Below are 14,037 nucleotides of genomic sequence, written 5' to 3'. Positions count from 1 at the left end.
TAAAGGTCTGGATCAGTTCCTGTGGATTGGAGGGTGGCTAATGTTATCCCACTTTTTAAGAAAGAAGGGAGAGAGAAAATAGGGAATTATAGACCAGTTAGCTTGACACCGATGGTGGGGAAGATGCTGGAGTCAATTATAAAAGATTAAATAGCGGCACATTTGGATAGCATTAACAGGATTTATCTGAGTCAGCAATAATTTACGAATGGGAAATCATGCTTGACTAATCTTTTGGAATTGTTTGAGGATGTAACTAGGAAAATGAACAAGGGAGAGCCAGTGGATGTAGTGTACCTGGAGTTTCAGAAAGCCTTTGATAAGGTCCCACATAGGAGATTAGTGGGCAAAATTAGAACACATGGTATTGGGGGTAGAGTATTGACATGGAAAGAAAATTCCCTTTCAGAATGGCAGGCAGTGACTAGCGGGGTACCGCAATGCTCGGTGTTGGGACTGCAGTTATTTACAATATACATTAATGATTTAGATGAAAGGATTAAAAGTAACATGAGCAAATTTGCAGACGACACAAAACTGGGTGGCAGTGTGAAATATTGGCTATATTTAAGAGGGAGTTAGATGTGGCCGTTGTGGCTAAAGGGATCAGGGGCTATGGAGAGAGGGCAGGTAAGGGATACTGAGTTGGATGATCAGCCATGATCATATTGAATGGCGGTGCAGGCTCAAAGGGCCGAATGGCCTACTCCTGCACCTATTTTCTATGTTTCTATGTGAGGAGGATGCTATGAGGATGCAGGGTGATTTGGACAGGTTGGGTGAGAAGGCAGATGCAGCTTAATGTGGATAAATGTGAGGTTATCCACTTTGGTGGCAAGAACAGGAAGGCAGATTATTATCTAAATGGCGTCAAGTTAGGAAAAGGGAAAGTACAACGTGATCTGGGTGTCCTTGTACATCAGTCACTGAAAGTAAGCATGCAGGTACAGCAGACAATGAATAAAACTAATGGCATGTTGGCCTTCATAACAAGAGGAGTTGAGTATAGGAACAAAGAGGTCCTTCTGCAGTTGTACAGGGCCCTGGTGAGACCACACCTGGAGTATTGTGTGCAGTTTTGGTCTCCAAATTTGAGGAAGGACATTCTTGCTATTGAGGGAGCGCAGCGTAGGTTCACGAGGTTAATCCCCGGGATGGCGGGACTGTCATATGCTGAGAGAATGGAACGACTTGACTTGTATGCACTGGAATTTAGAAGGATGAGAGGGCATCTTATTGAAACATATGAGATTATTATGGGATTGGACACGCTAGAGGCAGGAAACATGTTCCCGGTGTTGGGAGAATCCAGGACCAGGGGCCACAGTTTAAGAATAAGGGGTAGGCCATGTAGAATGGAGATGAGGAAAATGTTTTTCACCCAGAGAGTTGTGAATCTGTGGAATTCTCTGCCTCAGAAGGCAGTGGAGGCCGATTCTCTGGATGCTTTCAAAAGAGTTAGATAGAGCTCTTAAAGATAGCGGAGTCAAGGGATATGGGACAAAGGCAGGAACGGGGTACTGATTGTGGATGATCAACCATGATCACAGTGAATGGCGGTGCTGGATCAAAGGGCCAAATGGCCCACTCCTGCCCCTATTTTCTCCGAGGTAAGCCCTTACAGTTAATGGTAGCATATTTTCTACCCAGAAAATTGAATTCAGACGATTATTTAGAGTTTGCATCTAATGCAAACTTGATGATTAAATATAACTATAGGTTCTCGCTGGTTTCCAAATGGCCTGATATACGGAAACTCGAATGTCCCTACTCTCCATACAATTTAAAGCATTTTCCAAGCCAATTTTGATGTTCCATATTCATTGATGACGAATATAGTATATATTCCATTGGTTTAATCATGGGTAGTGTTAGGTTCATTATACAATGAAATGAAAGAATTATTGCAAAAGAGTAGAGTGATACAAAACAAGTTACTCTAGAAAACAGATGTTCTGCCTTAGAAATAGGCTTGCAGGCAGTTATCAGGAACAGAACCCCTGCCTAACTTGAGTGCCTGTGGTGTTGTCAAGTTTAGAAATTTAGTATGATAATATGTGCTACTTGGTGCAACTGCTTTCTTGTAAATAATATCCCATATATTGCTATGGATGCCTTACCTTGGAATTGTACGTTAATCTTAATTTATTTTCACTGAACAGAAGTTATGAATGAACAAATGGAATAGTCATTGTGAATTTTTGGTATAATCCGAAGACATTTAAAGTGTAGAAGACATTCTATTTATTATAACGGGCTAAACAATCCAGGGATTTTGATATTTTTATTATGAGCTAGCCAGAAACTAGTATTGTTAAAGGTGTGTCTTTGCCTTTCAGAACAACACAGACAATGAAGAGCCAGAAACTGTCGAAGAAGAAGGATTTATGAGCATTGCCCCACTACTACAGGCCCACCATGCCATGGAAAAGATGGAAGAGTTTGTCCACAAGGTAAATCTAAATGAAAATTACTTTCCTGAAAAAAGAATTTGTCAATTGAACCATTATCTCCTCTTCCCCCCAACTTCCCCTAGATCCCGCTTAACCCGCTGAGTTCTTTCAGCAGACACTTGCTCCAGAGCAAAAAGTATGAGAGGGACTCAGCAGGCCAGGCAGCATCTGTGGAAGGATAAGGACAGCTGGTGTTTCAGATCAGGACTCTTCTAGAGACTGATGGAGAAGAGGAGAAAGCTGTTCGAGAGAGGTGAGGGAAAGGGATGGGGCAAATACTGGCAAGTGATTGGTATATTCAGGTGAGATGGGGTGATTGGCAAGTGGGTGAAGATGCTAACTCAGGCTAGAGGTGAAATGGAGACAAAAGGGTGCAGATATGGAATCGGATAAGGTAGGAAGAGGAGGATGGGATAATTGGTAGAAGGGAACAGAGAAAGCAAGAAGGATCTCGACACGAAACGTCGCCAATTCCTTCTCTCCATAGATGCTGCCTCACCCGCTGAGTTTCTCCAGCATTTTGTGTCTACCTTCACTAATTCCCACAGTCGCCTCATTCCACCCTGCCTCTTGCAAGGACTCCGTGCCACACTCACAGTTTTTCCATCTCTGCTGCATTTGCTCCCGAGATTAGGCTTTCCGCTATTGGACATCTGCAATGTCCACCTTCAGCAAATGTATTTATCTCCATGTAATTGTGGATGGAGCCCTCACCTGTGGCTCCTCCAATTCCCGTAGTTCTACTCTCGTGCCCCCTCCCCTAAGAAGAGAGCTCCCCAGGTTCTCGCCTTTCATCCCGCCATCAGTCGTATCTACCTATTTCCACCTCTCTTTACCAGCTTTCTCCTCTCTGCTGCCAATAGTCTGAAGTAAGGTCCTGGCCAAAAGGTTGTCTGTCTATTCCCTGCATGAAGATTGCCTTGCTTGCGGAGTTCCTCCAGCGCTGTGTTTTGCTCAAGCTCTAAGTATCTGTACTCTCTTGTGTCCTTTATTGCTTCGGATTACAGCATCTGAGGTCTCTTGTGAATCTAGCTTTGAACTACTATTTCTTTTGTTTCTGTTTTGTATTAAAATGCTGAACAATATTTACTGACTAACGACGTATTTAGTAATATTAGCACAACAGATTTAAAAAAGACAAAAAAAAAACATTGGTTATTTTTTTTAATGTGCAAGGTAATTTTCAACTTTCCAATCTGAGACTTTGGCCTGAATTTCCATTTGTGTTATTTCCGTGGATCGGAATTCAGGCATTTGCACAAGTTGAGTTGAAATGATTTTTGGATATTTCCAGTCAGAAATGGGAAATATTGTGGTGTTAATGATTAAAATTGTACCTATTCCAGGTGTGGGAAGGACGATGGCGGGTCATCCCCCATGATGTGTTGCCTGATTGGCTGAAGGATAATGACTACCTCCTGCATGGCCACAGGCCACCAATGCCATCTTTTCGTGCTTGCTTGAGAAGCATCTTTAGGATCCACACAGAAACGTTGAACATTTGGACGCATCTTATAGGTATGGTACACAGAAAAGCACTTGAATTTGCATAACCTGGTAACTGCTAGGGCTTTATCTCCGAGGCAGAAAACTGTAAATAACTGGTAGGTTGATATAGTTTATTGCGACGTTGTATGGTCGAGCAGTGTATATATGTATTTCATGTATACTGTAACTACTGACATTTGTAAAAGATATGCAAATGTGATTATTTACCAACCTGTGGCATGGAAAATGTGCAACGCAACGTTAACGTCTGTAACATTGATAGGTGCGGGAAGAACTGCAGCTTCACTATTTTTTATAATGTTTATTGAACTGCAGGTTTACAAGGTTAATTCCCGGGATGGCGGGACTGTCATATGCTGAGAGAATGGAGCAGCTGGGCTTGTACACTCTGGAGTTTAGAAGGATGAGAGGATATCTCATTGAGACATATGAGATTGTTAAGGGCTTGGACATGCTAGAGGCAGGAAACATGTTCCCGATGTTGGGGGAGACCAGAACCAGGGGCCACAGTTTAAGAATAAGGAGTAAGCCATTTAGAACGGAGACGAGGAAACACTTTTTCTCACAGAGAGTGGTGTGTCTGTGGAATTCTCTGTCTCAGAGGACAGTGGAGGCAGGTTCTCTGGATGCTTTCTAGAGAGGGCTAGATAAGGCTCTTAAAAATTGCAGAGTTGGGATATGGGGAGAAGGCAGGAACGGGGTACTGATTGGGGATGATCAGCCATGATTACATTGAATGGTGGTGCTGATTTGAAGGGCCGAATGGCCTACTCATGCACCTGTTGTCTATTGCCTATGACACATGGGAACTGCAGCGTCACTATTTTTGATAATATTTATTGAACTACAGTTATTGAAAACTGAACACTTGAGTATATACCATTTAAAAATATTTCACATTTAGAGTGTGAGAGGCACAGCGTGGAAACGGGTCATATTGTCCCCGAACCTGCATGTCTTGGGGAAGTGTGAGTCAACCATGTAGTCTGGTTGCCTCCCACATCACAGAAAACCCATGCAATCAGAGGATGAATGTGCAAACTCCTCAGATGAACTCAACGTCGGGATTGAACCTAGTTATCTAGTGCTGTGAGAAAACAGCACTGCTAGCTGTGCCACTGTGACTATTTGGAGTTAATAACCAGGAACATTTACAGCAACAGGACCTATGACCCACTGTGCCCATGCCAGCCTTTTTACCCATCTACACTAACCCCATTTGCCTGTATTGGGTCTGTATTCTTCTATTCCATCTGCCAATACCACAACCAACTTTCCATCCGTTATTTATCTTGCTGTATCATTAGACAATGATGATCCCGGCATTGATTCCTGTGATACACCAAATCGGAAAGCATTGATCTGCATCCTTACAACGCTGACAATTATATTCTGCACTCTCGGAAATCTCAGAATAATTTGACAGGTCAAATCCTCCTTTAATTGACGTAAACATTCCCACTGAGTGAATGCACAAACAGATGGATTATTTAATGCTTCACCATCTCGCGATCAGCAAATGTTGGAAGAGACTCGGGAATTGTAAATGTAAACCCATGTTGGTCCATTTCAAAAGTAACATCTGACCTAGCTGTAAAATTATGTTTGCAATAACTGGAGATTTGATCTACAAGAGAGTAGCTTCTTGTACAACTTTATTTAAACATAGTAGCAGGTTTGCAACTCTGGGAAAACTGTGTATATCTTATGATGCGTATAGGGAATCATACTGTCTAATTTGGCACGTGTTACCACAGCATACAAATGCATGCTTATGAGCCCTGACATTTGCCTAATGGTTAAAAGTGCATATGTTTTGATATATGTGTCAGTCTCATTCATTTTTGCCCAGTGCTGAATCTGATGATTTAAGCTACATTGCGTTGCAGAAAAACACACCCTCCTTTGTTTTCTCCTAATCCAACCGAGAAAATCGGATCAATGCATCACTGCAGTGGTCCAGACCTTTTATATATTAATTGTGTTAATACATTCCCAAAATGCCCTTCAATTAATGGAAAAATTCAGGTTGGTTGTGCCCAGTAGATTGAAGGGAATTGACTGCATTTAGCTACTTGCAGACGTCCATGGCTTCAGCTTGTAAGCTCCACAATAGGTCCATGAACAACTGATTGGCAGGTATTGGTGTGTGTGGTGTTGTGCTCAGTTGTTGTTTGTTCACTACCATTCTGCTGGGGATTCCATACCTGTTATCCTTCCCGGCATCGAATCAGAATCCCCATTCGTTTGTGGGTATTGGTTTTATTGCTTTACCTTAATGTTTTTAATGTTTTGTTTTTACTTTTAATAAGGAATTTTATTTAGTTATTTTATAAATATCTCTGATAGGTGTGACATCGCCCTGTCGCCAACCTTGTGTCAGAGGCTGACCCAGGTTTCTGGCGATGGGGTCCTCGCTGTTAATTCGCAATGAGAGAATTAAATTGCAGAGCCAAGAGTTAATGGCCAGTTCTATTTGAATCCCATGTGGATTTTGAATACTTGCGTAATTTCATTGCATTATCTTCATAGTAAAAATCTTTTTTTTGGTAAAAGCTGATATTATACTGCATAAATAATGCTGATAAATTATTTCATTGCATTGTTAAATTCATAGTAAAGATCTTAATTTTGTTTTTGGTAGCTAGAAGTTAAAGTGTCTACCTGGCCTGATATTTAGAGCTGGGTGCAATGAAATATTGCTGCCATTATCAGAATTTAGATTTATGAAAAGCTGTCATTCCATTTCTGCTGCTCCAGCATAGAATTCCAGTTTGATCACTCTATTCTGCTGCTGCATTACTTTATCCTGCCGTCACCACTACTTTATCCCAACTTGAATTTGGATGGGACACTTCATCAGATGCACACTATTGGCTTCTGCCTTGTTCTCAATTGCACTGCACTTTTTCTTTCCGATTTCCATTTTGGACCTCGCTTCCCATTGCTTTAAATTAAGGTGATTAAAAACAACTGACTATCTCTTTTCTTGAAAGAACTTCATACATCATTCTGTTTCTCCTCTTTGTCTTTCTTTCTTTTATTGTGTTTGAAACCTTAATTTGTTCTATGCAGTGAAGCTGCCAGATTGCTCAGTGCTTCCAGTATTTCCTGCTTTTTGTTTGGCATTTCCAGCATTTGTCATATTTTCCTTCTAATTCATTTCAGGAAATAACTGTAAACGGCACATGTTATTTATTTCTACTTTTCTGATTCTACTGCTTCCATGAGCAGACGTGTAAATGGTTTTCTGGAATTTAAAAAAAATTTCACCTATTTAATCCCTGTTTATTTTTCTGGGATTCGCTGTCTCTTCCTCATTTGGTAAATATGTTGTTAGTTCCAATGCAATATGAAATCTGGCTATAAAAGTTTGTAGTGCACCACAAACCATTACATCTAATCGTAGCTTCAAGTGCGCATGCGTAAAATGACCAGTTCCTTGTTTATTTCTGGGTATTGAATTTTTATGCTTTTTTTTTTTTTCCCCCCCCAGGTTGTCTTTTCTTCCTCTGTCTTGGAATTTTCTATATGTTTAGGCCGAACATATCATTTGTGGCCCCAGTGCAGGAGAAAGTTGTATTTGGAGCCTTCTTCCTCGGGGCCATTCTCTGCCTGTGTTTCTCTTGGTTGTTTCATACGTTCTACTGCCATTCAGAAAATGTTTCACGTGTATTTTCCAAGTAAGTAACCATTTGTAAAATGACCCGCAGTAACTTGATAATCTAGTATTCATAATTTTCATTTGTAGATTAGAATGTATGGTTTAATCTGGATGTTATGAATCTGTTGAAGGCCGCAATTTCTGAAATTAATCTTGAATTGTAATCTTAATGTGTCTCAAAAATCACAATGATCTCTAATTTTCCATTCCTTAAACACTCATCAGCTGGATACTGATCATCTGTCATCTTGCAGTTTGCATTTGATCAGGCTTGGCTGTAGAAATCTAATACTTGGATAATGCCCTGTTTTCAATAGTACTTAGGAGTTGTGTTTGCGTTCTTTCAGTCGAACACTAATATATTAACATAGCAATAAGTTATGATAATATAGGAGAACAAACGTTTCTTCAGATATGTAAAAAGTAAGAAATAGGCAAGAATGGACATTGGACCACTGGAAAATGATGCTGAAGAAGTTATAATGGGGAATAAAGAAGTGGCAGATGGACACGTTTTTTTTGCATCAGTCTGCACAGTGGAAGACACCAGCAACGTGTCTGAAATTCAAGAGAGTCGGGGGTGGAAGTTAGTGGAGTAGTTAATACTAAGAAGGCGCTTGGGAAGCTGAAAGGTCTGAAGGTGGATTAGTCACCTGGACCAGATGGACTACACCCTAGGGTCTGAAAGCTGTGGCTTTAGAGATTGTGGAGGCATTGGTAGTGATCTTTCAAACATCACTAGAGTCGAGAGCCAGACGATTGGAAAATTGCAAATATTACCTCGCTGTTCAAGAAGGGAGTGAAGCAGAAGAGTGGAAATTGTAGGCTGGTTAGCCCGACTTCCGTGTTCGATAAGATTTTAGAGTCCATTATAAAGGATGAGGTTTCTGAGTGTTGGAATCCTTTGAGGAAATAAATAGCAGGATAGACAAAAGAGAGTTAGTAGATGTTTTTTACCTGGATTTTCAGGCCTTTGATAAGGTGCTGCACGTTAGGCTGCTAAAGAAGATAAGAGCCCATGGTATCAGAGGGAAGATGCTATCTATCCATGTTACTAGGTTGACTGGGTGGCAGAAGACAAAGAGTGGCAATAAATGGGGCTTTTTCTGGTTGGCTGTCGGTGACTAGCAGAATTCCGCAGGGGTCGATACTGGGTCCGCTACTCTTCATGGATTTGGATGAGGGAATTGAAGGTTTGGTTGCCAAGTTTGCAGATGATATGAAGATGGGTGGAGGGGCAGGTAGTGTGGAGAAAGAAGGACTCTGCAGAAGGATTTACAATGATGTAGCCAGGACTAGAGGTTCTGAGCTATAGGGAGAGGTTGAGTAGGCTGGGTCATTATTTCTTGGAGCGCAGGAGAATGAGGGGTGTGTAAAATCATGAGAGGAATAGATCTGGTAGATGCACTTTTGCCCAGAGTAGGTGAATCTAGGACCAGAGGCCATAGGTTTAAGGTGAAGGGGAAAAGATTTAATAGGAATCTGAGGGGTAACTTTCACACAAAGGGTGATGGGTGTCTGGAACAAGCTGCCAGAGGAGGTAGTTGAAGCTGGGACTATCATAATGTTTAAGAAAGTTAGACAAGTCCATGGATTGTACAGGTTTGGAGGGATATGGACCAAATGCAGGACATATTGGCCAGTGTGGGAAAGTTGGGCTGAAGGGCCTGTTTCCATGCTGTGTCACTCTATGACTCTGACTTGGATAGTTTGGGAGAGTGGGCTAAGAAGTGTCAGATGGAATAGACTGTAGCAAAGAGTAGAGTTGTAGATTTTGCTGGTAGGAATAAAGGTGTAGACTTTTTTTTTAAATGGGTAGAGAATTCAGAAATCAGAAATTCAGAAAGGGACTTGCCAGTTCAGGTACAGAATTCCCAAAAGTTTATTTGCAAGACAAATTGGTAGGAAGGAAGGCAAATGCAATGCTCGCATTTATTTCAAGAGGCCTAGAATATAAAAACGTGGATGAAATGTTTTATAAGGCACTTCTCAGATTGTATTTGAAGTATTGTGAGCAGTTTGTAGAATTCCTCTAATTGGGTGTTCAAGCCCAATAAATTTTAGTTACATTTTTTACTTGTACTATTTTATCTACATAGTACATTAATAAAAAAAACATTTTGAAGGGAAAATTATGGGGGGGGGGAGGGGAAATATGCATGCTATTGGCATCTTGTTTGCTGTTTCTGTGACAATTGTGAGAAGCTGCTATAACTGGGTTGAAATCCAGTATTTTCTCTGCTTCAGTAAATTGGGTTAGCAATAGAAATTGGGTGTATAGAAGTTTTGCAAAAAACGTATTGGTTGAATAAAGGGATTCTTTTGTTTTAGCTGAATAGGTGTTGTTTACCCCTCCAAGTGTTATTTTCATTATAATTACCACATGAGAGTTTTGATTTACTTCAATTAATCTAAATTGTATCCTCCTTGTTTCCCCAGGTTGGACTATTCTGGCATAGCACTTCTAATAATGGGCAGCTTTGTGCCATGGTTATACTACTCCTTCTATTGTAACCCCCAGCCATGTTTCATTTATTTGCTTGTTGTCTGCGTACTTGGTATCACAGCGATCATAGTCTCCCAGTGGGACTATTTTGCAACGCCACAGTACAGAGGTGTACGAGCTGGTAAGTTAATTATCTTCCATCCCTGCTGTTTATAATATTTCTTGTTGGTGTATACCTGAGGGTATATGGCTTCACGTCATCTGCTACAAAACAGGATCTGCAGCCAAATGTATCTATATTGTTGTGGGTGTGATTAGTTTCTTTACTTTGCTGTGGTTCTAGACCGCATACAAGAAATATTTTCTCAATTGCATTTTGAACAGTGTTCTTAAATGTATGCCTTAAGCTTTAATAATGTAACAAAATGAAAAGGAGAATGCTCAAGATACTCAGAAAGGCCCATAGCATCTGTATAGAGAAAAACAATTAATGTTTCCAGTCAATTATATTTATCCAGTTCAGTTGAAAGATCTTTGACTAAATTATTTCCAGTATTCCTCTTTTTAGATTTCTGAGCACTTGCAGTTCTTTTGCCATTCAATTCATGTGATGAAGTCCTCCAGTTTTTTTTTTAGTTTTTTTTTAAATTGTGGAAAATTTGCAGCATGAAAGATTATTCGCCTCGTGTCTGTTCTGGTTGAAATAGAGTTACTAATCTTGCCATCCAGGGTTGGGTAAAGTGCCCTGCAAATTCAAATATTTTAAAATGTGATGAGTGTTTTGGCATTTTTCAAGTCTCTTTTCCATAGACACCCATGACACTTTTGATGAATTTAAAAACATTATCTAATCTATTTAGGATACAGAGATCCTAAATAATGTAATCAATTTAATAAATAATTAAATGGCTATATAATATTAAATTACATAGCCATTTAATAATGGCTAAATTAAATGGGTGCCAGAAAGGCGCGTGTAGGAGCAAACGAGGATTGTTGCTTGGAACAATCTAATAAAGAGTTTTCACACCTTGATGTTAGGCTGCAGTGTGGACGGAGATGCGATACGGAAAACAATTGCATCTCTGTCGAGGTAAGAGATTAGAAAAATCTGCAGTTCCTTCTTAAACAAAGAGCTTAGAAAAAGTTTACAAAAAACATGCATTTAACACAAACAATTAAAACACAAATAAGGAAAGGACAGACAGACTGTTGGCGAGGCAACCATTGCTGGTGCCACCCGAATATATAATTCTTTCACTTTTTTAAAACAAATGTAAAGGCTGGTAACTTGTAATGAACGATGCTTCTGGACTAGATACCAGTTGTTTGTGAATGATCCACAACAACATATATGGTGAAACATTAGTCTTTATTCCATAAGTAATACAGAACATTCAAACTGCCAGCCATGCATACCCAGCTCGGTGTGGCTTCTGAGAGCTCAGTGTCCTTGTTAGTGTAGTACTGTAATACCATGTAATGGGTGGCAGGCATATATGTGTAGTGGAGATTATAAATGGCATGGATTAACAAGGGTTAATCTACATCCTCTTAAAAAAGCAAAGCATATATAGAGTGTTTAGTGGAGTATATATTGTAAAACACCAGTATAAGGTGTGTGCATTTCTTATTTTACTTGCACATGCTTGTGCATATATGAGCACATAAAACGAAACGGGTCATGCACAGTTCAAGTATAGCGGTGAACTTTCCAATCAGCGGGTTTGGCTTGCAGACACGACCTGCACGTGTACGGTGATTTTGGAGGTCAGTTCTTGAATGGATAACTGTTCATGGTGTTTTTCTCAAAGAAATTCATTCTGCATGTGACTTATTGTCTTTCATCCATTTATTTCTAGGAGTTTTTGTTGGATTGGGGCTGAGTGGCGTCGTGCCTACCCTGCACTTTATGATATCAGAAGGATTTTTCAGGGCTGCTACAATTGGACAGATTGGCTGGTTGTTCTTAATGGCAGCATTGTATATCACAGGAGCTGCCTTATACGCTGCCCGTATCCCGGAACGTTTCTTTCCTGGAAAATGTGACATTTGGGTGAGTAATTGGTGATCTTTTTACCTCAAATTTCATAAATGCTTAGTTGACAGGAAGATTTAAAAATTAAAGGGCGGTTATTATACAGAGAGAGAATTATACAACTCGAAATGATATTTTTAATCTGGATACTGTTGCTCAGGTACATTGAATGCATTCACACCTTGTGTAGCTGGGAAAATGCTCCGTGAACTATAGTTGCGCAATTTGATTAGACGGTGGCATTGATGTTTGGTTTCCATTGCTGGATGTTGACTGTTGATCTTGTTTTTGTTTTTACAGTTTCACTCTCATCAGCTGTTCCATGTTCTGGTAGTGGCCGGTGCATTTGTTCACTTTCATGGCGTCTCAAACCTTCAGGAGTTTCGTCATGGTGTTGGTGGTGGATGCACTGATAATGACTTGCTATGAAACTAATCTCCAATTAGATGTGCAGTGGAACTTTGAGCAATGGTATAGGAATTGGTGATGAAATAACTGAAAGATCAAAATTCTTACCACCGTTTAATTTGGGTGAATCAGTCCAATATTGTGTATGGGAAGGCCCAAATAACATTGGAATACAGGAGTCCACTGCATCAGAATGGCGTTTTCAGTGGCGACTCTGGGTTTTCAAAGAAGCAATTTTTGTGGTAAAGAAGCAAAAGATACGACATCACAGAGTCATCACTTGAGGTGTGACCAACGCATTTGTCAACTGGTTGTCAAACCCAATGGAAAAAATGTAAATTATAAATTATAAGTTAGTATGTAATTTACAAAATTGCTGAATCTGAAGCAAAGTTCTGCTTTAACTGAATACCATATTTATTTCTATGAAAAGATATAAAAGTGGAAGAAAAATTGAAGATAATACTTCAGAGCAGAGTCTGGCTGCTTATAACAAAAGAAAGATCTTGTAAATAAGATTTCTAACTTTCAGTTAATTAGAAAATTTATATAATAAAAACTTTTGTACAGTAAACATTTGCAAGAGTACCACACACTGTTAACTACATTGCACAAATATTGGTAGACATCAGGTAGTGGAAAGATGCCAGTATAAGAGCAATGCAAAAAGCCTTCCTTGTGAAGGCTTGCCCACTAAGTGTGCTGTGAGGCCTGATAATTTTAATTTTCTATTCTGTCGTATGCTATGTTAATAGCATTTCCGATCGGTGAGATCAAACAGAAGCAGGTGTGTGCAAATTTCTATTGATTGTGCACCCACTTCAACTTCTAAGGAATCACATGCGCATATATATATATATATTCACATTTTATATACATATTCATGTATATACATAAATCATTTTATTTTTACTGTTGTGATGTTCTGTCCCTGGGATGGGGAAGTGGGTCTTGCCACTACATTTGTTGGTTAGTTTGTAAATGGTTGATGTCATGTGATATAACTGACCTGTTGCAAGTTGCTTTCAGGTTCAGTTAGAAACGGCTCATCAGCTTTAAAACATTTTCGGTTTATTATGTGGATGTTTCGACAAACTAAGATAAAGAAATAGATTGCCTTTATTGTTGAAGGTGAATGGTTCAAAATAGCCTTTTCTGCTAATTCCTAAGCACCTTGACACTTAGTAAGGAAACTTTGTAATCAGGTTTCTAGTTGAAGTACAAGTTTTGAACAATTCTGAGTAATTTGAATCTGTCCACTTTAAGATAATTTAGTTAATTCACTGTGCACTCTTAGTTTGACGTCAGAGGTTGCAGCAGGTGTTATTTAGCCGGCTGTAACATGCTGATTTTTGTTGGAGGTTTTGTATGGAAATGGTGTCAAATGTTTACACTTGCCTGATGAAGGACAAATCAGAATTGCATGTGAGTAGTACTCGCTTGGACACTGATCTGCCATGTATAATGTTATCTTTCCTTCCACCACCACACTTGCACATACTTCTAAAAGTTTGAATTT

At 39.7% G+C, this 14,037-nt stretch overlaps 1 protein-coding gene across 1 annotated transcript in view; it reads left to right on the top strand.

Moving 5' to 3' along the window:
- Positions 1 to 13,092, top strand: part of LOC129706129 (adiponectin receptor protein 2-like) — a 42,045-nt gene extending 28,953 nt beyond the window's left edge. Inside the window, exons 3-8 of the mRNA XM_055650130.1 lie at positions 2,340 to 2,453; positions 3,800 to 3,971; positions 7,459 to 7,645; positions 10,066 to 10,253; positions 11,935 to 12,128; positions 12,411 to 13,092. Coding sequence (XP_055506105.1) covers positions 2,340 to 2,453; positions 3,800 to 3,971; positions 7,459 to 7,645; positions 10,066 to 10,253; positions 11,935 to 12,128; positions 12,411 to 12,539 — 984 coding nt within the window. The 3' untranslated portion in view covers positions 12,540 to 13,092. The remainder of the gene's footprint in view (positions 1 to 2,339; positions 2,454 to 3,799; positions 3,972 to 7,458; positions 7,646 to 10,065; positions 10,254 to 11,934; positions 12,129 to 12,410) is intronic.
- The last annotated feature ends 945 nt before the right edge of the window (positions 13,093 to 14,037 follow it).

The sequence above is a fragment of the Leucoraja erinacea genome, chromosome 19 (assembly GCF_028641065.1).
Source record: "Leucoraja erinacea ecotype New England chromosome 19, Leri_hhj_1, whole genome shotgun sequence".
Lineage (NCBI taxonomy): Eukaryota > Metazoa > Chordata > Chondrichthyes > Rajiformes > Rajidae > Leucoraja > Leucoraja erinaceus.
Note: the sequence above shows the minus strand (reverse complement) of the source record. Positions and strands in the feature narration are given on the sequence as shown.